Source organism: Neltuma alba, unplaced genomic scaffold, assembly GCF_004799145.2.
Source record: "Neltuma alba isolate B1F8T4 unplaced genomic scaffold, ASM479914v2 tig00006091_pilon, whole genome shotgun sequence".
In the NCBI taxonomy this organism is placed as follows: Eukaryota; Viridiplantae; Streptophyta; class Magnoliopsida; order Fabales; family Fabaceae; genus Neltuma; species Neltuma alba.
The window spans coordinates 1-23,857 of NW_021634344.1; the positions used below are offsets into that span (position 1 = coordinate 1).

Consider the following 23,857-nt stretch of genomic DNA (forward strand, 5'->3'; position numbering starts at 1 on the left):
TTTTTTTAAGGTAGTTCTTATAGTAATTATTCATGTAAAAATTTCATTACACAGTAATTCTAGTAAATATACTTGATTAAAATGATATTTTAAAAAAATACAACACCTATTTAATACAAATAACTAATTGAACTGATTTTTTTTAATATACTCAAATTAGTTAATTAGCTATTTGGAATGATATGAATATGTACCGAAATAAAAAAAATTAAATGTGAATAATGAATTTCACCAAGAAAGAAAAGACATTAATAATGAACATGGCTGGTGCAAGATTTGGTGAAACAACAAAAGAGTATAGTTGGATATGAACAAATGAACAATATTTGTGAGTGCAACTACCTTTAATGGATTTAATTGTTGCAGCTGCATTTTCCCGTGGGCCTTTCTCTAATATAATGTGACTCTATGCAATGAAACAAAAAAAAAAAAAAAGGGAAAAAAACCCTCTATTATAAGAACATTCTGTTTTTTTTTGACGTAACATTTTGTCTAAAGTATTGATTTTTTATTTAATAATATAATTAAATAAAGTCTTTAGCTAACGATTTTTTTAGCAATTTTTGACATTTGCAATAAATTAATATTTTATACTAATCATTTTTGTTTGCATAAGGTTGATTACGTATGCTTATAAAAGAACCGTCGATTTCTTTCACCAATCACATCAAATCTTCACCTCTTGAGCGTTTGCATGCATAGTGATTATAATTTCTTGTGATATAACCAGCAACTTATTTAACGGCAATGGTCCTTACTATCTTTGGATGAGATTTCAAATTTAAATATAGTGTTGATACGTTTATTATGTACATGTGTTTAGTTGTACTCCTCCGGTCCTTATTATAAGACCCAATTTGACTTTTTATTTGGTCCTAATTATAAGACCCAATCCATTTTGTCTTTTATATTTATGCATTTTTTTTCAAAAAATCCTTCTAATAATGATAGTTTTAGCCAATATACTTAATTAGCAAGGATATTTTAGAATGACAACACTTATTTATTATAAATAACCAACTTAACTTACTTCCTTAATCTCCTCAAATAAGTCAATTGGGTCTTATAATTAGGACCGGAGGAGTATTATACAGGGAAAAAAGAGAACATCTCAACAACAAAAAAACTGTTGAATTTCAAAATTTTAAACTAGTATTGATTACTACACTGGAAAAAAACGATTACACTTAAAAAACAAATGACAATATATTTTTGTAGTAACTCCTGATTGGAAATTTTAAAATTTAACAGTCATTTTTTTATAAAAATTCAAAAAAAAATAACAAGATTAAATTTGGTGGAAGGAACGTTATCTGATATGAAAGTCTTCAATTGTGCATTAACAGCAGCGGGTCCGAAGGTTTTCAATTCATCAATTGGATCACGAGATCTTTGCGGCAATTGAAATTCAATTGGGCTACACAGAGACTCTTCAATGAATCCATAAGATAGATAACGTGGCTCAAAACACTGTTCATAAAAGCCCAATCCGAGAAGCAAAGCGTTAAGCCACACACCCTTCTAATTACAGGAACGATCATACTTGGAAACCAATCCGTCAATTTAGTTTTTCACTTTTGGCAAAAAAAAAAAAAAGGTTTTCACTTCGAGTTCGAGATAACAAAATTCCAAATTTTTAGTCAAGGATCTTTGGTCTTAATAATACTCTTACAGTTCTTATATTAAGATCTATTTAACTAATTTGATTAGATTAAAAAAATTAAGTAAGTTAGTTAATTATAAAAAATTAACATGTTTTTTCCTAAAACACCATAATCATCTTTTTTAATATCCTCCTTCCCTCTTCTATTTGATTATGATTGAGAGAATATTTATAAGGGTAATTTAGAAAAAATTAATAAATATAAGAAATATGTCTTATATTTAGGATCAAAATCAACTCGACAATTAGGTTCTATGTTAAGGACGGGGGGGAATAGTAGTAGTAATACTATACCTCCGGTTCTTAATATAATATTTATTTGACTTTATTTTGATCTTAAATATAAGACCCTAATATACTTTGTTTTTTAATATTTATTTATTTATATTAAAATAGTTTTTGTAATAATAGTAGTTATAGCCAATACACTTGATTAGAAAAAATATTTTAGAAAAATAATACTACCTCCGATCCTTAATATAAGACCTTGTTTGATTTTTATTTTGGTTCTAAATATAAGACCCCAATCCACTTTGTCTCTCGTATTTATACATTTTTTTCCAAAGTAGCCCTTCTAATAATGATAGTTATAGTCAATACACTTAATTAGTAAGGATATTTTAGAAAAGATAACACCTATTTAGGACAAATAACTAACTCAACTTACTTCCTTAATCTCCTCAAATTAGTTAACTGGCTCTTATAATTAGGACCGGAGGTAATACCTGTTTATCACAAATAACTAGTTTAACTAATTTCTTTAATTTACTTAAATTAGTTAACTAACTCTTATATTAAAAACTAGAGGTAATATAAATTTACATAAAAGTAATTAAGTAATCACTTTTCATTTTTAAGTATGTTTGATTCTTTATTTGAAACACTTTGACCCCAAACTAAAATTATAGTAGTATTGAATATTGATGTACTCATCCTAAGTGTAAGGTCCGGCTTTTTTTTTTTTTTTTAAACTTCAAAATCAGGAGATTTTGTTTAAATGTGTTAAATCTTGGAAAAATTTACACTATATCTAAAATAGATGAGTTTTTTAGGTGAACTTGGACTTGGTTTGAATTGGGAGAAAAAAAAGAGATAATACCATGAAAAAACCTTCAAAAAATTTGACATTTACCCCGCTAGAGTTACTTTTTTATTTATTTTCATCCAAACTAAGTATCTATATTTTTTTTTACCGCAAAGTGATGCAACTCTTATACGTATCTTAAATATTTTCAATAATTTTGTTTTTAGTTCCAACAACTTGTGTAATATCACAATTGGAAAAATAACATAGGTATAAAGTTTATCTAACACCATTATTTAAAATTATTAAAACAGCTTTAGAAATTGAGTTATTTTAATTGCATTATTTTGGGTAACTGAGCATAAAATTATTAAAAAATGTAAGGTGGGTGTGAAGTTTGCATAATTTTATTATTGAAATGCACTAACCTCACTTAAAAATTCACTCACTTCAGATTTGGGCTAATTAATTTTGGGAATTAAAAGTAAAGCTACTGTATATAATTCGTATGATAACCCTACTACTGAAATTCATTAGCCTCACATGGTAATTAATTTATTTTGCATTTAAACTAAATTATATTTTTTAAAAAAAGAAAATGTTAACAACTAAAATATGGTGACCTTGCTGCTAGAATATTTTGTTACTATATGTAAGTAACACTTTGTGTTAATATTTTTTATTTATTTTTATTTTTTATTAATTATATGTCCCTTTCGTCTTTTTTCATATTTAGAATATAAATAAGGAAAAATTCCAAAAAAATAATAGTTGAATTTTAAAATGACAAATCAGGAATTACTACAAAAATGTGTTGTTATTTACTTTTTGACTATAGTAATTTTTTTAAAGTGTAATAATTAATATTGATTTAGAATTTTAAAATTCAACAGTTATCTTTTTTAGATTTTTTCTATAAAAAATACCTATTTATTATTTTTAATTAATTTTAACCAGTATTTCAATTTACGGCTTTTGGTTAGGTGTTGAGGGGGTAGTTCTTGGGCTTCAACGGTCCTTCTCTGTGGATATTCCTTTTAGTGTATGTTGGGAACTGGATAACAGAGAGTGGCGCTAAACCTGGTTAGCTGTAACCTCTATCCGCTTTTATCAATTCGTTTTTCATGGTGATGATGACCTCTCGCGATTGCTCTTCATGGCTTAGTGTTCGCTCTCCCACCGCTACCTCAGTTTCCCTCAAGCGCCATTCCTCTCTCTTCTCCGTCTCCTGTAAGAAGGTGACCGTTTTCCCAAGTTGCTCCAGTGGTTCCACTGATTCATCTTCATCTTCATCACCATCTACTCGCTCTTACACTCGACGATGGTATAATCCTCTAAGACGGAGAAATTTCGAGCCGGCTCCTGAAATTGAACGCCATTGGGTTGAAGCCGATCATGAAGCACTAGCATCTACCGGTTTTCCTACTTTCCCTCTTCTTTCGTTGCATAGTTTGGAGAAAAAATCTTCACCTAACGACATTTTTGAATTCAGCTTTTTTTGTTTCTCGAAGGGCATAGGGTGGAAGAATGACTTTTTATTTGTCAAGCATGATATATATTATTCGTAGCAAGTATAAGCTATGCGTCTGTGGGTTTTAATGTCTCTCTTGTTTCCTTGGCTTTGTCGTATGTGGGGAACTTACGTGTTCCAGAAAGATTCACCGTGGTATCTTATAACGTACTGGCGGATAGAAATGCTTATGAGCACAGAGATTTATACTCAAATGTTCCTTCTCAGTACCTGAAGTGGAATCATCGTAAGAGAGTTATTTGTAAAGAACTCTTTGCTTTGGACCCAGATATTATATGTTTACAAGTAAGGCATTGTCATCTTTCTCTTATTTTCTGTTTCTTTTTAAGGAGATTAAATATTTTGTGATTGCCTAGAGCTGAATCACAAAGAGTAGCTTATGGTAAGTTGGAACGATTTGTCAGGAGGTTGACAGGTATTGGGAGATCTCAAACACTTTGGTTAAAGCAGGATATATAGGATCTTATAAGGTATAATTTCAACCATGGGTTACCATCTATATTGTTTGGCAAGTTCTATTACATCTATTATAATGTCTCGGTTATATAAATATATATATATTTATATATAGAATAAACCGTCAGTATGTCTTGAGTTCCACCAAGTATGAGTTCCCTGACCATCTTTTGGACTAGCTTCCTTGGTTGACCTGATGAGCTAGGATCATCAAAACATGCTGATTCAGAAGGCATGCTTGAGTGCTTTATAGTTAGTAATCTATTCACCAAATTATCAAGAAGAGTACTTTCACCAAAAATTAAAAAAAATATCAAGAAGAGTAACTGATGAGGTGATAATGACATTTGAAAATGGGCTGCAGAGGCGTACTGGAGACACAATTGATGGTTGCGCTTTGTTTTGGAAAGCTGACAAGTAAGAAAAACAGGGTTTAGTTTATTGATTGCTAAGGTTTCCTTTTTTTTTTTTTTGGTTACATGTAACTGATTTATGGAAGTTTTGACACCATTTTGTCTGTCTGTTAGGTTTCGGTTATTGGAAGGAGAGAGTATTGAATTTAAGGGCATTGGTCTCCGTGATAATGTTGCTCAGCTTTCAGTTTTTGAGGTACTAACTCCTTAGAATAAGCGATTTTCTTTTCCACTTTGCATTTGGCATCTGAAGCTATTGGATGAAGGATTTTATCAATAATTATTTTTTTTTTCTTTCAAAATATGTGGGCCTCCTATGGCATGTAGTTGCATGGGAAACAGTTTCAGAGACAAGGGATAAAGGGATTGAAGGAACTATCAGTAAATTCTTTTCCCACGCCCCCCCGGGGGGTGGGGGAGGTTGGTAATATTGGATGTTGTAAGCTTCTCCAAACCGTAAGACAATAATATTTAAGCTAATTACTTTGAAGCTCCAAAATTAAGGGGTCTAAGAGGTGAAAATTTAAGGTAGATGCTTATGTAGTCTTCGATGGTAAGTTCCTAAATCCAGCGCATGTGTTGAAAGAGGTTTTTTTATCCCAACAGCTGTAGACTTTGAGTGTGTGAATGTCTTATGAATTCTGATTACTTATTGCTGCACGCCATGGCATGTGAAATCCAAACAAGTAGTCCTGCCCGGTCTTGTGGCCTCGTGGATCTAAATTCTGATAATCGAATTGCATCATTCTAGGGTACATCAAGCAGTCTTGCATCCTTTGTGCTTCTAACTTATACGTTACAGGCAGATGCGTAAATCTGACTCGAGAAGACTACTAGTCGGTAACATCCATGTGCTTTATAACCCAAGCAGAGGAGAAGTTAAACTAGGCCAAGTAAGTCTCTTGTGTTGCTTTGCAGTTTCTATGTCAGATTATCATTACATGATAATAACTAGATGCAAAGATCAATTTAATACCCTTTTTTGCGTATAGAACTTCTGAATTTAAGGTTTGTGTGGGGTTCTTTAATTGCATAATACTACCTCCAGTCCTAGATGCAAGATCTAATTTGTAGTGCAAATTATACTACAAACTAGATCTTATATTTATGACTGGGGGTAGCATATAATTTTCAGGAGGTCATTTTTATTGAACAGAATATCCCAGATTCATTCTCAAGTTTTCTATTGCTCTCTCAATCCTGCTGTACTGTAATTGTTATTAAACTGAAATATTTTATATTTTCAGGTTCGTTCACTCTTGTCAAGAGCACAGACGCTTTCAGAAAAATGGGGAAATGTTCCTGTTGTGCTTGCGGGTGATTTTAATAGTACTCCTCAGGTGCCATATTTTAAAATATACATGCTTTTTTGTCTTCAGCAAGTCAAGGCCGAGCAACAGGTGCCTAGACTTGCATTCTGTGTTTACTTTTGTTGTATTGATTTGTTTTCTGTTTGTTTTTTCCCCTTCAAATTTCTCATCAACAGAGTGGTATATACAAGTTCTTGACATCGTCTGAGGTGAATACTTTCATATTGTTAGATAAGCATTTTTTTGGTTTGCAAGTTCATTTTATATTGCAATAACTTGGATTAATCATGTGAGGCGAATAACTTGTAGGTGCTTGCTTGAAATTAACTGTGGTTTTTAATTGCAGTTAAATATCATGTTATATGACAGAAGGGAATTATCTGGACAGAAGAACTGTCATCCTGCTCAAGTCTTAGGCTATAAAAAAGAGGCAGTCAATCCATTTATCTTAATTGATAGGTTCGTCTCTCTCTCTCTCTCTCTAAACTCTGGCAATTATTGATTTATCATAAGCTTCTGTGCCGGTTTATATAGTAGGGAATTAGTTTTTGATTATTCACGTGCTTAAGATGAAGTAGTGCAAGTGTAATTGGCTTCATGGTCTGATTACTTTCTGAGGGAAATGCAATTTTGCTACTTTGTCATTTCTAGATTCTGCTTCCTCCGGAACTCTGATGATTTGTGCTCAAGTCATTCTGTCGTTAATTTGTTAAGACTTGAGAGTTTCTTATTCTGTCAGTGAACTTTTTTTTTTTAATTAAGAGAAGCTACGTGGGATTCCTTTTTTTTTTTTTTTTTTTTTTAAATGAATATGCAGATTTCTGTTGCCCTGCTTTAGTGTGATTTGGGTCAACATGCATTTTCATGACTAATTTCCTATTGCTTAGTATATTGAATGATTCGTAATTTGTAATGGGATCGCTGTTTGATTATATCTTTTTATTGTAGAACATGAGTTTCTTGAATGTGGCATAGGCTACTTAGGCTTTTCCTCTGAGCATTATGTTCACAGCTATACCTTCCAGATTGTTTCAAAACTGGACAGATGAGGAGGTAATAACTGCAACAGGAAGTTCTGAGCGTCACTTCGTTGTGCACCCATTCAAACTTAACAGTTCTTATGCCAAGGTTAAGGTATATGAGCATCATTGTTTCGTCACCTTTTTTTTTTTTTTTTTTTTTTTGGGGGTAGAATCATCAAGTATCCTATGCTACTAAGTAATTGTAATCCTTTATTTTCTTGACTCCTTCTTTCATGTGAAAAAAAAAATTATCATGTCACTGGAAAGATATTATCATCTTCTGTATAAAATGGGATTTGTTTCCGACTACCTTCAAATGGAATGTTCTACTTTTCCAGGGTTCAGCAAGTACTCGGGGATTCAATGGTGAACCCTTGGCAACTTCCTACCACTCAAAGTTTCTTGGCACTGTTGATTACTTATGGTAACCGGCATCTTCAATAGGCTAATCAATGTCTTTTGTTGTAAATGACTTGAGATTAAATGATATGAATTTTGCAATTGATGCAGGTACTCTGACAGCATCATACCAACAAAAGTTTTGGATACTGTTCCAATTAATATTCTCCGGAGGACAGGTGGCCTTCCCTGCAAGGTAATTACTAGGTTCTTGGCGCTAAATTCCATTTTAAATCATTATTCATGGAGCATTTAATATTCGACTAAGTCATCAGATATGCTTGTTGAGGGGGATTATGGAAGCTCGCAAAATATGATGAAAAATTGAAATGAAAAAAGGCAAATAGATTAAGATTTTAGACTTTGGAGAACTCATATCTAACAGATAATCCAGATGCTGAGAGAAATCCACTTTATATGTTAGCATTTCTCTTTAGAATCACGATTATCATGCTTGCCTCTGCTCTTCCTCGAGTATCCCAATTGATAGAAAAAACTGGAATCGGAGGTTGATTCCAAAATATGTTCACGGGTAGTTCATTGGATCGTTGATCCTCTTATCAGCTGATATCTGTTTCAGTGCACTGTAACGTATTAGATTCCTTGGACCTTTGTTTGGTTCCAAACTCCATAATCTCATAATGGATAAAACATTATAATTTTTTCCCCTCCTAATCTAACGGTTCTTTTTTATGAACAATAGGGGGTGGGAAGTGATCACTTGCCTTTGGTTTCGGAATTTGCCTTCTCACTTACCACCAATGCAACTACCGAACTAGATGCAGAGGCAGCATCTTCTCCTGCAGTAGAGAATTAAAGAACACAACAACCTGTTGTCAGAAATCAGCTGAGTGTTTGTGTTTCGAAACAATATTTGATTTTAAATTTTACTTGGGTTCGCCTGGACTATTGGGAAACAGCATGATAAGCTTGGTAGTGCAGAGGAATACAGTAAGGAAAACGCCTCCTTAAAATTTCTTAGGTATTTATTATTAAGTTTTTCAGTAAAAACATAGTATGCGAAATAATTTTTTTTCTTTAAAGACTCAATCATATGGAGTTGTTAAAGATATCTAAATAGCTAGTTTTCGTTTAAGAATTAGAACTTGACAGTAAATTGTCACAAATTATGCTGAAGTTTGTATATGTTATGATCAAGGTATCGATTGCCATGTTTTATCGTTCTGTCTTTCAAAAATAATTAATCTGAATATTCCATCTTTTCCATATAATGTGTGTTACATGATCTATTATTACCTCCGACCATAACTGGCCTGCTGTGAAATTTTACACGTGTTAGTGTGATGATCAAATTTCGTCATGATGGAGATGTTTCATGCTCTTTTTGAGAGACAAAGCTATGTGCTTTGGCGAAGCCGAATAGGGATTGGCCACGGGGATGTTCTTTTGTATCTTTAATATAAGACTTAATTTGATTTTTTAATTTGGTATTAAATATAAGACCCCAATTTATTTTGTCTTTCATATTTATCCACTTTTTTTTCTAAATTTATTTTTATAGTAGTTGCATATGTTAAAGTTTTTATCAAATAGTAATTTTAGTTAATATACATGATTAGCAAATGTATTTTAGGGGAAATAACATTAACTGATTTAACTAATTTTTTTAATCTACTCAAATTAGTCAACCAGTTCTTATATTAAGAACTAGACGTAATAGTTATTGGTCGAAGATTTATAATCAGTTTTTGTATTTTCTTTTTTCAAGGCTTGAGTTATGCATAAATTGCAAGTCCATTTAGACATGGTCATTTTAGTTAGTGATTTCATATAATGCACCGCTTATTACTTTAGAAAAATCTAACTTCTTAAATGATGATTCACGTGCAAATTTTTTAATGATAACCCAGAGCATTCATATTCAAGAAGGCAATGTTGATCGATAAAGTCGACTTACTATTGATTTGGGGTACAAATCAAGGTAAGAAAAATGTGGAGGGAAGTATTTTTAGTTGTTTGGTAAATGATAAAGTGGGTTTGTTTGAAAGATAGTCTAATGTTTATGAAAGAGAGTATTTACATTTCCTTTCCTATTCGTGTTTTATGCCAAACAAATTCTAAGGGTCTTAAGTTTGAGTCTTTTGAACGAAATTGTGTTCAATATTTGTTGGGAGAACACTGCCGCCCTTGTGGTTCTTCCTGACTTAGTTTAATTTATGTCCCATGTGGCTAGCAGATACCTGGTGTTTAATATTTAAAAGGGGGAAAAAAAAATGAAAAGAAGCCGTGGGCTTGGAATTAAAGATCTGGGAAAGCAAAGCATTCATAATGAAGAATCCTATTAAAAACTTATTTGGCATTATACAGGGAAGCCTTAAAAGTTAGTTGGAACTAAAAAATGCTAGTTAGATGAAAATAAAAAAAGATACTGATTCTAAATATAAGAGCTAGTTGACTAATTTGAATAGATTAAAAAAGTTAGTTATTTGTATTAAATATACGTTGTCTTTCCTAAGATATCCTTGCTAATCAAGTGTATTGACTAAAACTACTAATATTAGAAGAACTACTTTGAAATATAAGACTTTTTGTGACTTTTATTTTGGTAAATATAAGACCTCATTCTACTTTATCTCTCATATTTATGAATTTTTTTCCATGGTAGTTTTTTTAATATTGGTAGTTCTAGCTACTACACTTGATTAACAAGGATAGTTTAGAAAAGACAACACATATTTATCATAAATAACTAACTTAATTAACTTCTTTAATCTACTCAAATTAGTCAACTAACTCTTATAACTAGGAGCAGAAGTAGTATGATTTTAGGGTTAACTGACTTTTTAGTTTTTCCTCAAGTAATATGAAAGTGAAAAAAAAAATTGTGTCATTTGAATTTTTTTGTCAGTAACTTCTCAATATTTCGTCAAAATAAATTCAAAATCTCATGCTAACATATAGAACATAACCAAGAAATATAATAATCTAAAGTCGGCAAGATAAATGTCACTTTTAACAATAATCCAAATAAGATCTAAATATATCTTGTGACTCATGCTTCCTACATGGGTCCCACACATCATTCTTATAAGTCAATGGAATGGAATAACCCTCATGATGATGATCTATTCACCAGAAGACTGAAATCCGGAAAAATTGAGATTGATGGAGAACACCGACTTAATTTATTTCATGTTTTTCGTGGAGCATATGTTGCCGACCATAAAAGGAAACGCATTTCCTTAAAAGCAGTCCTTAATTCCATTTTAACCTAAATTGGATTCCGTGGCCTCACTTGATTTTATCTCCCTTTTTCGCAAGATAAATTGATTGAAGTTGCCTTTAAATCCACTGCGTGCCGCTGCCGTTGACCTTCCAATCTGAACCGTTCTTTTGCTCCATCGCCGTCTTTATCAACCATTCAGATTGTTCCGACTTCCAAGATTCACGAGAAAAAAACAATAATCAATAATCCGTACTATCTAAAGATCTACAAGTAGAATGACAGTTATGTTCCCAAATATTGATTTAATGACGTTTAGGTCCTCGTAATTTTTCTGCAACATAAATTACAATTATTAATTTAAATATCTTATTTATAATTGGAACTTTTCAATTAATTATTAAGAAAATTTTGTGTAAAGATCTCATCATTCCCGACCTACCCTCTTGTTCTTATTTATAAGACCTCTTCCCAAAGATATTTCTTTTGTCATTTTTACAAGACCCTACGTTTGTTTCCATGATTATTAAATATTTTTTTTCCATATATACTGATATTTAATAAGAATAGTAGCATAATGGAAATTAATATGGTACTGAAATTTAATGTAGTTAAGGGAGATAATATTAAGAATCACTTGAACATTACTAAAAACAAAATTAATGTTTTTAACTATTTTTATTAGTATGTGTGAATTAGTTAATATTATTGAATCAGTTGAATTAGTTAAAATTAGTTAATACTACTTCCGGTCCTAGTTATAAGAGCTAGTTGACTAATTTGAGGAAATTAAGAAAAGAAGTTAAGTTAGTTATTTATAATAAATGTGTATTGTTTTTCCTAAAATATCTTTACTAATTAAGTGTATTAGCTATACTTATCATTATTAGGAGGACTATTTTAGAAAAATATATAAATATAAAAGATAAATTCTATTAGAGTCTTATATTTAAGATCAAAATAAAAGTCAAACAAGGTTTTATATTAAGGACCGGAGGTAGTATTATCTCTAATTTTAATATAAGAGTTAGTTGACTAATTTGTGTAGATTTAGGGAGTTTGTTAAATTTTTTATTTGTAATAAATAAGTATTGTCTTTTTTAAAATATCCTTGTTAATCATTTATGTTAGTTAAAACTACTATTTAATGGAATTTTTAACATGTCTAACTACTAAAAAGACTATTTTAAAAAAATAGATAAATATAAGAAATAAAATAGATTAAGATCTTATATTTAGGATTAAATAAAAAAATCAAACTAACTCTTATATTATTTTTTTTGACTGGAAACTAACTCTTATATTCAACATGAGGGGTAGTGTCTTGTAAAAATAACAACGGTGAGTAACTATTATTAATTAATATCAAATCTACCACAGCCAGGAATGGCAGGATTCATTTGATAATCATTTAATAATTCTCCCTGCTTCACGTTAGGCTTACGTGTAATTCAAATCCACGACAAAATTACCAGACAGCGACACATAGCAGCGTGGCCAGTCAATGCCCTCCACGTGGAACTTCATACTTAACTGATATATGGTTTCCCCTCCATGAAGGCAAGGGTCGTAACTCGTAACTTGCCCCCTTCGTCTTTCCTGAGATTCCAGGTCCCCGGTTCCGAACTCCCCCCCCCCCCCCTGATTTCGTTGAAGCAGATTTGAATTTACGCCTTCAATTGCGACGCGAATTTTGGGATTTCGTATAACTCTTCTGTTTCTATTTCGTTGTTGGGTGATTTGATTGGAATACAAGGCAACCTGAGATTTTGTAGCGTATGATGCAACGGTTTGTTGACACCGTCCTCGCTGTCACTAAAGAGTAAGGCCATGCTTTGATCATTATGGGTTTGGAATCTTTGTGAATGTCATGGTACTTGATCGTATATCGCTTAATTGACTGTCACTCAAGAGGAAGGCCATGTTACTTTTTTAAGCAATGTGGTTGCGAATTAAATCATGATACTTGATTATATTTGCCTTAATTGAGAGGATGTTCGTGTTTGCTCGTTATTGTTATGTAGCTAGGCAATCGGCGTTGCGGCGAAAATGATTCGATCCCTAGAATGCTTCCCCCCCCCCCCGGGTCCGTGTAATTTGTCACTGCCTGTAATTTCTTGTTATTTGTCTTGGAAGCACGTGATCAATGTAGTTTGCTTTTTGAATCTGAATTCATGTAATTTTATGGGTCCTGGGGAATGGGTTGTTTACTTTCACCCTCTATTGTGTATCAGCTGTTCGTTAGATCAGCTAAATTCTTCTTCTTCTTCGCCCTCTAATTTGGAGCTTGACGTCCCCCCCCCCCCCCCACAATGACTAGGGGAATAATTATGCGCGACTTTTTTTCTATGTATAACATTTAATTCAACTCAGAAGCTTTAACTGTTAAAACCCATAATAGTTTCTATTATATACTTTAACATCTTTCAATCAAGTGGCTGGAGGATGAACATTTGCATTTGGTTTTTAGTTCAGGTCAGTGAAGACATTTACTTATGAGTCCGTGAACAATATTGTGAGGCTGATCAATGGAATTTCCGCTCTCTTGTTGACATTTCTACCTGGGAAAGCAACTATACTTGAAGGTATTCATGGTTGGGAGCTCAAGCCAGCTTTCCGTGGACCACGTTTTCCACGTTGGATGGAAAAGTAAGTTTTGCAGATTGACATTAGTAATTTCTATCATAATTTTACTTTTAAATGTATAAAGCTTGTGTGTACTTATGATAACCCCTGGATGATTTACATGATTGAAATTTTTCCTGTCAATTTTTGGTTGGGTGGAGGAGTAATAGGCTATAATCAAGGAATACCAAAGTTAGTTTTTCTTTTTGGTAAAAGTCAGTGGTTTAGTTACGAGAAGCTTTCTCTTAATGGCTATTCCAATATTATATTTGTTGTTGTGGTTCCTGTTTCACTATCACATACCTCATGCGGGTTGTGTATACAGGTATTGATTCATTTTGGTGCATGTTCTGATACAGCGAGGATTCATCTCTGAATCTTCCCTTGGTTATTTGAGTTGCCGTTAAAGATTATAGTCTTTGCCTTCCCATTGTGCCTTTTGGTTTTGGTCAAGGCGCTGTCAATGATACTGGTTAATTTATAATAGAAAAAGCAGAACTGAATTTGGCAAATTCTGAAAGGAATCAAAACTAACAAAAAGAAAGCATCAGATCACCATGAATTGTGATTTAGGATCAAAATTAAATGACAGAACTACGAGAAAGAATTAGGAGAGGTGGGGGAGATAAAGAATAATGAAGTCTAGAGAGTGAAGTTAGAGTGAACTAGGAAAAAGTCCAGGGATCAATGATCTAGGAAATGAATTACTTTGATTTAAACTTTCTAGTGTATTAGATTTCTTCCGGTTTTGTACAAAAGCATAAGGTCTTACATCAGTTTTATTATTCTAGTCTAGATTCTTTACAATTCTGTATCATTTACGTTTGTATTGTTGTTCTCTTCTATATCTTTGAAAATTGCAGTTTAGAATATGAACTTATATTGTTCTTACACATGCTTATCATTCTATCCTAATGACGTGGCACCTTTAATCTTGAATGCTGCTTTTGACGTGTTTTTTCTTGCCTTTTCTTCCCCTAGTGGTGTGTCCTCTTTCAACCAGTTCATTCATGAACTTTCTGTGGATTCTGATACTGATACTTCAAGCCTGGACACCTTATCTGGAGAGGAAGATAGTTCTGGATATGAATCTGCTGGATCTCCTGTATCACAAAGTTCTAGGGCCTCTAGATCTAGTTTTACCAAGCACAGTTGGCAGCAGATGAATTGGATCCAGTATATCATGATATGGGTTTTGTTCCCCTTCAAGCTTTTTCTGGGAATTCCAATTCGTCTTTTTCAGTTAGCCTATTCTAGGTTCTCAAAAAGCCCATCTATCCCTGGAAGCCCACGTCCTACATGTTTGCATTCAGCGAGGAGAGTGCGAAGCCTCAAGGACCATGTTATTCACCATGCAACTGATCGGAGACGTGGAGTCATTGAGGTTGTGTGATACTTGCAATCTATTGTGTTTTGTTGTTAGTTTGTAAATATCTCTAGATAGATTTTACATCCTTGTTATTTGTGTGTTGCTCATAAAATTCTATTGCCAATCAATTAGGATCTCCATCTATTCATAGAGATATGTATAGAAGCTATATTTGATGTCGTTCGCAAGGCCGCACACCTTCTTCTCTCTCCCTCAGAAGCCTTTGGGGCGTTAAAATGGCTGTTTTCATCTCATGAGAGTGGCATTAAGGAAGATCATGATGTTGCAGATGTTTCTGTTTCTACAGCTGTACTGGGGAAGGATGACCCGAAACCTTCAGAGAGGAATACCAGCTTTAACGAGTCTTTGAATACAGATGCCCGGACATGTCAAGATGTCATAACAGAGCTTGGGTAAAAGCTTTTTCATATCTTCATTTATCCTATTCTTTTGATTTTGAAATTTTGTCAGCCTGTTTCATAATTTCTACTCCTTCCTTTGACAGGTATCCATATGAAGCTATTCATGTGATCACTGCAGATGGATATATTCTTCTCTTGGAAAGAATACCTAGGTAAATGGACTCTAGAAGAAAATTTAACCCTCTTTGATAATTGAATTGACTTTGACCATCCAAAGTTGAAATTTAAAAGCATGCTCTCTGGGAATCTGCTGTGAATCATGACAAATATGGAGATAGAATGCATGGTGTAATTGACATATTTAATATCTCAGCTCTATTATTAGTGTTGATTATGAATTACATCTGACAAATCAAAGGGAACCATCGGGAATTAGTCTTTTTCCTGTCAGTCAGACATCTTTTTGAACGGAAGGTATGATTCATTAGAAATAGTAATAAACTAATAATACATGGGAAACTTAAAAAATTATGTGCAGAAGCAGAAAGCACTGTGGAGGCTGGAAGAAATGTTGATGTTTGAATATAGTGAATTGTTAGAGTGCATCGCTATAAACTTAAAAAGATGGAGACTGCTATAAATTGGACATGGTACATGGGGTCTAATACTTATAATCTGGTGTCGCAGGCGAGATGCACGAAAAGTGGTTTATCTTCAACATGGAGTTTTAGATTCATCCATGGGGTGAGTCATACTGTTGTCTCTTTCTTGCTTAGTTCTCATTGATTCCATGATGATTTTTGCTTATATGAGAAGTTTAAAAAGTCAGATGGTTTATTTTCATTTGAAAAACTCCTATTATTACAGTAGTTTTTTCTCTGGAGGAGTTATTATTTCTGAGCAGTGAGGATGATCATATAAATTCTGATGCCCGTTCAATGACTATATAACTGCTCATAAAGCCCCCACATAGTCAGTAAAGTAGGTTGACTAAGTTTTGCTTTATCTACTTAAGCATCTTCATGAGTCCTAATATTATTCTTATTATTATTTTGGTATACTGCATGAGTCCTATTATTAATTATTAATTGTTTAAACATAGTTAGAGATTGATATTTCCTGTTAGCTTCATTTAAAAATAGGAGTATGATTTTGGGATTTTGCTGAACGAACTTTCTCACTATTTGTGAGGTTGTACTTGTAGTGCTACCTTAATTACCATATACTACAGCAAATGAATGGTTGGATTGAAGGGGTAATATTTTAGTTAATCAAAGAAATCTATCCCAAATGGTAAACGATTAAAGGTTTAGTTGTGCGAAGAGTTGTTGGTGGTGTGGATATTTATTTTAAGGAAAATAATATGTTTTTACGTGCATTTTATCAGAAATGTGCTCAAAAGTGTATTCTGTTTCCTATAACTTGTATGCTTCTGGTTGAGTTGAAGTACAAGGAATGGGAATGAGTCCCTGATAGCTGTTGGGTGGGATCGAGCTCAATAATTAGTGTCTCTGTTTGTGTTTAGAAAATAGACATAAATAAAACTAGTTAAGGAGAATTCAACATGAACAACTTCAAGTTATAAATACTTCCTTCACATTTTGAGATATAAAAAAAATTCTCACAAATCTTTAATCAAACAAAATATAACCCAGGTTTCTGTTTATTTTATTTTTTTTATTTATTTATTTTTCTTGTAGATTAGTGCTATCATGTTAGGATTGATGGTGGTTGATGCGTGTGCTTTAATACCATGTCGAGAAAATAGGAGGGGCAAATAAGTTACGGAGAAAGAGATGGTTAAAGAAGAATATGCTATTGAACTATTAAATCTCAATCATATTGCCTAAGTATAAAATCGACAGTGATGCTTCAATCTCTTTGTATTGCTAATGGTGGCCACACAAATACACTTGAACTATTCACTTGAGGGAACGTTGTGGCTGTAATTATAGCACGTGGATTCAATACTATTCAAATTCAAGCATCTGACACTATTTTCTTAGCATCTAAAAAGCATTTGAATCCAGGCTCTGCTCTATATGAACATATTTCTGTTGATTCATATCAGAGGATGTGTAGGGAGTTAAAGAATTATTGTTTGTTATACACGTGCTGTTGTTTAACTCATTTGGTTGCATCCTAAAGCTTGTGTTTCTTAAGAGGATGTCTAACCCTTATTATGATGCAAAAGTTGTTTATTTGTTTTTCTTTTTGGTCCTCGGTTTTATTGAAGGGGTTTGTTTACTAGGCATGCATGTGGAGTGGTGTATATTTTGCTACTTTGTTTAGTGTTGCTTTTCATTTGTTTGTTGAGGAGGTTATTTATCCTGTCATTATACTTTCCATTGTTCTTTCAGTGATAAAAGCCGCATTGCATTGTTGTAAGCATAAAGAAAAATGGATGGAGTTGTCAATTATGTTCATTCCCAGTTGCCTGGATTTTGAGTTATAATGTGGCCATGATACTATGAACTCATTTTCAAATTCTTTTCTGTAGCTGATAAAGTATGTAAATTATATATTCTAAAAAGTCAAAATATTTTTTTTCCAGTTGGGTATCGAACGGAGTTGTTGGATCTCCAGCTTTTGCAGCCTATGATCAAGGTTCGTTATATTTGTCAGGATACCATACTTTCACTCATGAGAAAATGCATCTGTTTCCAGAATAATTACATGTAGTTTTTTTTTTTTTTGTTTAACAGGGTATGATGTATTTCTGGGGAACCTTCGTGGTTTGGTCTCAAGGGAACATGTCAACAAGAACATCTCATCACGTCAGTAAGTGCACAAAGCAAACTATCTAACTCATTTGTGTTTTCATGTCCATATAATCTAGATTTTCATCTTATGATATTTTATGCACTATTGGCCTGTCATATAAATGATAATTTTTCCTTTATTTTTTATATGCAGGTACTGGCAGTATTCCATCAACGAGCATGGGATTGAGGATATTCCTGCCATGATAGAAAAAATCCATGAAGTAAAAACTGCAGAATTAAAGCTCAGTAAACCTGATTTTGAAGAAGAAACTAATGAGGATCACCCTTACAAGCTTTGCGCAATTTGCCATAGTTTGGGAGGAGCTGGCATGATTATGCATGTTATTACACGCAGAATCGAAGGAAAACCTCACAGGCTATCGAGATTGATTTGTTTATCACCCGCCGGTTTTCATTATGACTCAAACATAGTTTTTTCTGTTGCGGAGCATGTATTACTTCTGCTGGCTCCTATTTTATCTCCTCTTGTGCCTGCTTTCTACATACCAACCAGATTTTTCAGAATGCTTGTCAACAAGTTAGCCCGGGACCTGCATAACCTACCAGCAGTTGGAGGACTGGTTCAAACCATAATGAGTTATGGTGTTGGTGGAGACAGCTCAAACTGGGTTGGCGTGTTAGGGTTACCCCACTACAACATGAATGACATGCCAGGAGTATCATTCCGAGTTGCTCTCCATCTCGCACAGATTAAGCAAGCCAGGAAATTTAGACTGTTTGATTATGGGAGTGCATCTGCTAATATGAAGGCATATGGTTCACCTGAGCCTCTGGACTTGGGTGAACACTACGGACTTATTGACATTCCTGTTGACCTGGTTGCCGGGCAGAAGGACAGAGTGATAAGACCTTCCATGGTTAGAAGGCACTATAAGTTGATGAAGGATGCTGGCGTGGATGTATCCTATAGTGAATTTGAATATGCTCATTTGGACTTCACCTTCTCCCACCATGAGGAACTCTTATCCTATGTCATGTCACGCTTGCTTCTTGTGGATCCTAATTCAAAGCATCTAGCCAATCAGAGGTCCCTGAAGTCGAGGAAGAAAGGACAAGTTAGCAACTAGTGGATGGAATACATGCCAAATTTCAGCGTCATACTGCTGGTATTTTCTATGGCAGGTTTGCAATCTATAGCAGAGAATCACTGTTTATGAGAATGTTATATATATATATATATATATATATATATTATGACACGCACACACATACCTGTTTAATCATAGAGGTGCTCAGTCTGTGTGGTCATCTTTCCTTCAAATCTATACTTTTTTTGACCCTTTTGGTTTGGAGGAAAGGTGGGCCTTGAATATATATATATATATATATGTATGTATGTATATGTATATGTATGTATTTCGGTTCCTTTGTAATATATTGTAACCCATATGTAAGAACGGCATGAGAATGAAGCTATATTGATGTCGTTTGGTGTTCGCAATCGTTTACCATGTAAGTGTTTGGCTGGAACACTTGGATATTACTCCCTCCGTTCCTTATTATAAGAGACATTTGATGCTTATGGCATGTTCCTATATATAAGAGACACTTACAAGTTGTCTCTACTTTTTTGTGTTGATTTACTATTTTACCCATATTTATTATCTCCAACTCACACTCTCTCCCCCTCCCACTTCTCTTTCTTTTAATAATTTAATTGTTCTCTCTCATGCTCTCTCTCCTTATTAATGAGGGCATTTTTGGAAAAAAATTATATTTTTTACATATTAATTGTTCTTAACTAATTTTAACTGTTTTTTTGATCAACGTACTTCGGTTATTTGTCTCTTATAATAAGGAACGGAGGGAGTACATTATTACCTCATACTGCATAATCATTAGATTTATTTCCGTTAATAATGAATAAATTTTAGTTATTTATTGCCTTTTTCCTTCATTTGACGGGGTTTGTTATGAATACTTTGACGTTGAATGGATATTTATTGCTGGCCAAATATTTCAAGAAGAAATTTACTGTGAAGAGTCACATTGGAGTGGCTGCAAATCTGGTTTGATACCATATTTCATATTTGAACATTATGTTCGGATACAGTTTTTCTACTACGGTTTACTTCAATTTTAGCTTCAACACTTGAGATTTATTTGTGAGAGTAAAGATCGAAGCTAGAGTACCGATTCCCTTACAAACCCACTTCAACAGTCGCTGCTTACCAGGATGTAAGAGTGCGTTTCCATTGAAACAATAAATATAGAAACTGACATTTGATTTGTTAAATGTAATTAAATTCGTCTTTATTCATCATGTGCTCGTCACTGTAATGCAATCTAAACCATTTAAAATCTGATTTAAAATTTTTAATATATAATTTTTTTTCAATGGTAAATTTATTTTTTAAATATATGTTAGTTATAATATTATATTGTTTTTAAATTCTATATCTATTAAATCAAAATATTGATTAAAATATATATATAATTTAAATTCAATCTGAACCATTTAAAATCAATCTAAATGGTTCAAATTACAATGAGCATTCTATGCTCATCATTGTGATCAGTATGGAATGTGCTCCCGTAATTAAATATGTACTGTATTTATGATCAAATATGTGATTTCTTATTCAGAGTAACTTGTTTTGAATGAAATATAAAATTACTTCCTCTATTCTCAATATCAGAAACAAACAATCATCTCTTAATAGTACCAAGAAAGAGGAAGTTTTGTTAGTGAAATACTTTAAATACGCTGCAATTTCTTTTCCGTTCACAAAAATGCTCCTAATAAAGTCATTAAGTTGAGTCCCACCTTGATTAATTCATGCTAACTAAATGAAGGAAAAATGAAAAATGTGCATTAATTACACCTAACTTCAATTCTCTTATATTTTGAGACAAAATAAGAGCCTAAACATTCTTTTATAAATAGAAAGAGGGAGTAATGTTTACAAAGGGATTACAAATAGCTCAAAGAAAAAGATGGGGGAATCAAAGGTTCATTTTTACTGGGAAAAATTTGCTAAATAATCTGCTGCTTTTACAGTATTTCTACATAAAACTAAAATTAAGAGCCTTGATAACTTTGATGTATCTATTCAACCTAATTTAGGAGGATTGGCAGAAACTTCAAGTTGGCTTTCATGCAAATTCAAACTTAGTCATATTTTCCACTTTGAGAGCTTCCATAGAAGGCCTTAAGGTATCCTTCTCCCCTGCTAATTTCACTTTGGCAAATCACAATGCACCACTTGTTCATCTTCAATGGGACCCTGCAAAAAGCAAAAGCAAAATCAGTAGCTCAAGGCTCATCGCTCATATTTTTGGGAGCGGCTTTCCTCCTTTGCTTTTGCCATCTACTTACTGTCCGCTGCCTGGAACGACATTGTTTGGTTAGAAAGCGGATCTGAGTCAAATTAATCGGATGACAGCGTTTAATATGAAATCATGTTTCCTTCTTCGGCTCTTCATTCATCAGCACATCCTGTTTTAATTTCCCGTGTTCCATTCTTCTTCCACCAGCGTGGGAAAGTTGAAGGTACTGGAGTGAAGAAGTTTCTTAGAAGACTTGAAGAATTTCAACAAGAGAGATATATGGGTTCTGAATATTAAAGATTGGTAAGGAAACAAGTTTCCTCTTCTTTCGTATCTGTTTAAATTTTTTCGTAAAATGAATCAGTTTTGAGTCAATCCAAAAAGGAATTAGTTTTGAGAATGTAGGAGAAGCAAAATATAGCAATGGAAACCACCATTTTCATCTCTTTCTTGCGTGTTCTTTTCATGTGCGTGTGAGTATTTGAATTAAAAAGTCAAAAAACAAACCACCTGAATCAGCAACATACTGTGCAAATGTGGGCGTATATATTTTAATGAAAGATAGATTAAAATAATTGAATTCAAGAGAGTTTCGGGACTATGTGTATGCTTTGTTTAGTTAATAGATTTGATTTTGTGGGTGTATATGTGTGTGTATATTCTGCCTCATTTAATATATTTATTTGTGTGTGTACACAATTTGTAACTATTTTATTCATTTATCATTAATTAACATTATATACTTTTCAATTTTGCAGGAGGCTTAAACCATGGCAACAAATTTGACTCCTACACTTAATGTTGAATTTGATTGATGATATAGAAGCATATTGGGAATTTTGGAGAGCATATGGTAAAAGAATTGGTTTTGGTGTTCGAAAGCAGAGGTTTAACAAGAACCAAAAAGATAAGTTAACATATTCATCTTATCTATATGTTTGTAACAAAGAAGAGGTGAAAAAACTAGATAAACGAGAGGCGCAAATTAGGAAGCCTAGAGATGAGACAAGAACGAGTTGTGAAACTAGAATGAAAATTAAGCTGTTAAATGAAAAATATAGAATAAGTAAAGTTTTTCTAGATCATAATCATGCTCTTCAACTTCCTAAAGCTGTTCACCTACCTGCATCATATCGAGGATTAACACCAGCTCAATGTTATGAATTAGAAAATGCTGAAAAAGCTGGGATTAATTAAAAAAAAATTAGCATTCAATTTGCAAAGCCAATATGCAAGAGGTCGAGACAATTTGGGATATACAAAAGGTGATGTGAAAAATTATCTTAACTCAAAAAGGCAATGTGCCACGCAATACAGTGACGCTGGATATATATTTCATTATTTGAACAACAATTAGCAAAAAATCCTTTTTTTTTCATGCTCACCAAATAGACTTAGAGGAGAAAGTGACAAATGTGCTCTGGGTTGATGCACATGTGTGGGTTGACTATGCTTGCTTTGGAGAAGTCATTTCACTTGATATAACTTATTGCACAAATAATAATCATAAACCTCTTGTATTTTTCTCTGGATTCAATCATTACAAAAGATAGGTGATTTTCGAAGTGGCATTGTTATATGATGAGACCATTGAGACTTTCAAATGGCTCTAAGACTTTTTTGCATGCAAACAAGAATGTAAGGCCACTAACCATTTTTATTGACCAAGATGTTACTATGGCACGAACACTACAAGAAGTTATGCCAAATGTGAAACTGATATAGAGTATTATGCCCCTTGCTTGTTAAATTATCAAGTGATGTATCAAAAAGTGCAGAATCATTCTCTTTTGTCCATGAAGCTGTGTTGGAACTTAGTAAGAAAGTAACCAAGCTTCATATAAAATACTTGTTAGATGAGGATGGTGTGGGGAATTATGATGGTGGTACTGATGGTAGCAAAGTTGTTGGGCTTAAAAAGAGATATGGTAGAAAAATAAGTAGACGAATAAAGAGCAATATTGAAATTGGTCCAAAAGGATGGAAAACTAAAACCTCTAAAAAAGCTCCACAAGTTTGACTGTTACTTAAAACTTCACAACTATATTTATGATTTATTTATTTTTTATCAATTTAACTTTTTATTGATTATGTTATTAGATGTTTATTTCTTTCCAAATCTGTTAATGGGGCAGCAAAATGAATTTGAAAAATCCACCTCATCAATTCAAGTGCAACATGATCCTTCATAATTAATGAAAATGCTAAGCCAAGCTTCACAAATGTTAGACAACTCACAACCGAGTCAAATGACTTTTACTAATTTGTTGATAGTATGTCATTTAATGTTTAACAACACAATCTGCTAGTCTGTTTATATACAACTAAGTGAGACATTCTTCTTATTTGTTGATCGTAGGCATTGCTTGAATGTGACATCCTATCACTTGAAGCATTGAATTTTAGCCAAACATATAACACAGGTAACCATAAAAAATCATGA

At 33.0% G+C, this 23,857-nt stretch overlaps 2 protein-coding genes across 3 annotated transcripts; both read left to right on the top strand.

The window, feature by feature from the left end:
• The first annotated feature begins 3,741 nt into the window (after positions 1–3,741).
• Positions 3,742–9,016, top strand: LOC114749542 (carbon catabolite repressor protein 4 homolog 3). Its single transcript, XM_028938039.1, has 13 exons — positions 3,742–4,103; positions 4,340–4,503; positions 4,623–4,688; positions 5,039–5,091; positions 5,202–5,283; positions 5,894–5,980; positions 6,335–6,427; positions 6,574–6,606; positions 6,744–6,856; positions 7,423–7,531; positions 7,758–7,843; positions 7,930–8,014; positions 8,522–9,016. The coding sequence occupies exons 1-13, from the start codon at positions 3,812–3,814 to the stop codon at positions 8,633–8,635; spliced, it is 1,377 nt and encodes a 458-aa protein (XP_028793872.1). The 5' UTR covers positions 3,742–3,811; the 3' UTR covers positions 8,636–9,016.
• Positions 9,017–12,609: 3,593 nt separating this feature from the next.
• Positions 12,610–19,358, top strand: LOC114749543 (lipase member N). Of its 2 annotated transcripts, none has more exons than XM_028938041.1 (9): positions 12,610–12,824; positions 13,473–13,651; positions 14,609–15,011; positions 15,129–15,409; positions 15,502–15,570; positions 16,046–16,102; positions 17,913–17,965; positions 18,064–18,139; positions 18,275–19,358. In XM_028938041.1, exons 2-9 carry the CDS (start codon positions 13,644–13,646, stop codon positions 19,209–19,211), a joined length of 1,884 nt encoding a protein of 627 aa, XP_028793874.1. In that variant the 5' UTR covers positions 12,610–12,824; positions 13,473–13,643; the 3' UTR covers positions 19,212–19,358. The 2 variants fall into 2 exon arrangements, with proteins under 2 accessions (XP_028793874.1, XP_028793873.1); XM_028938040.1 differs by having other exon boundaries at positions 13,478–13,651.
• Positions 19,359–23,857: the final 4,499 nt, after the last annotated feature.

Coding starts and splice junctions, on each gene's coding strand:
- LOC114749543 (XM_028938040.1), top strand. CDS start 12,781: ATGATGCAACGGTTTGTTGACACCGTCCTCGCTGTCACTAAAGA. Junction 13,652..14,608: donor TTTCCACGTTGGATGGAAAA/GTAAGTTTTGCA, acceptor TTCTTCCCCTAG/TGGTGTGTCCTCTTTCAACC. Junction 18,140..18,274: donor AAGAACATCTCATCACGTCA/GTAAGTGCACAA, acceptor TTTTATATGCAG/GTACTGGCAGTATTCCATCA.
- LOC114749542 (XM_028938039.1), top strand. CDS start 3,812: ATGGTGATGATGACCTCTCGCGATTGCTCTTCATGGCTTAGTGTTCGC. Junction 4,104..4,339: donor TGAAGCACTAGCATCTACCG/GTTTTCCTACTT, acceptor TACGTGTTCCAG/AAAGATTCACCGTGGTATCT. Junction 4,689..5,038: donor GATATATAGGATCTTATAAG/GTATAATTTCAA, acceptor AATGGGCTGCAG/AGGCGTACTGGAGACACAAT.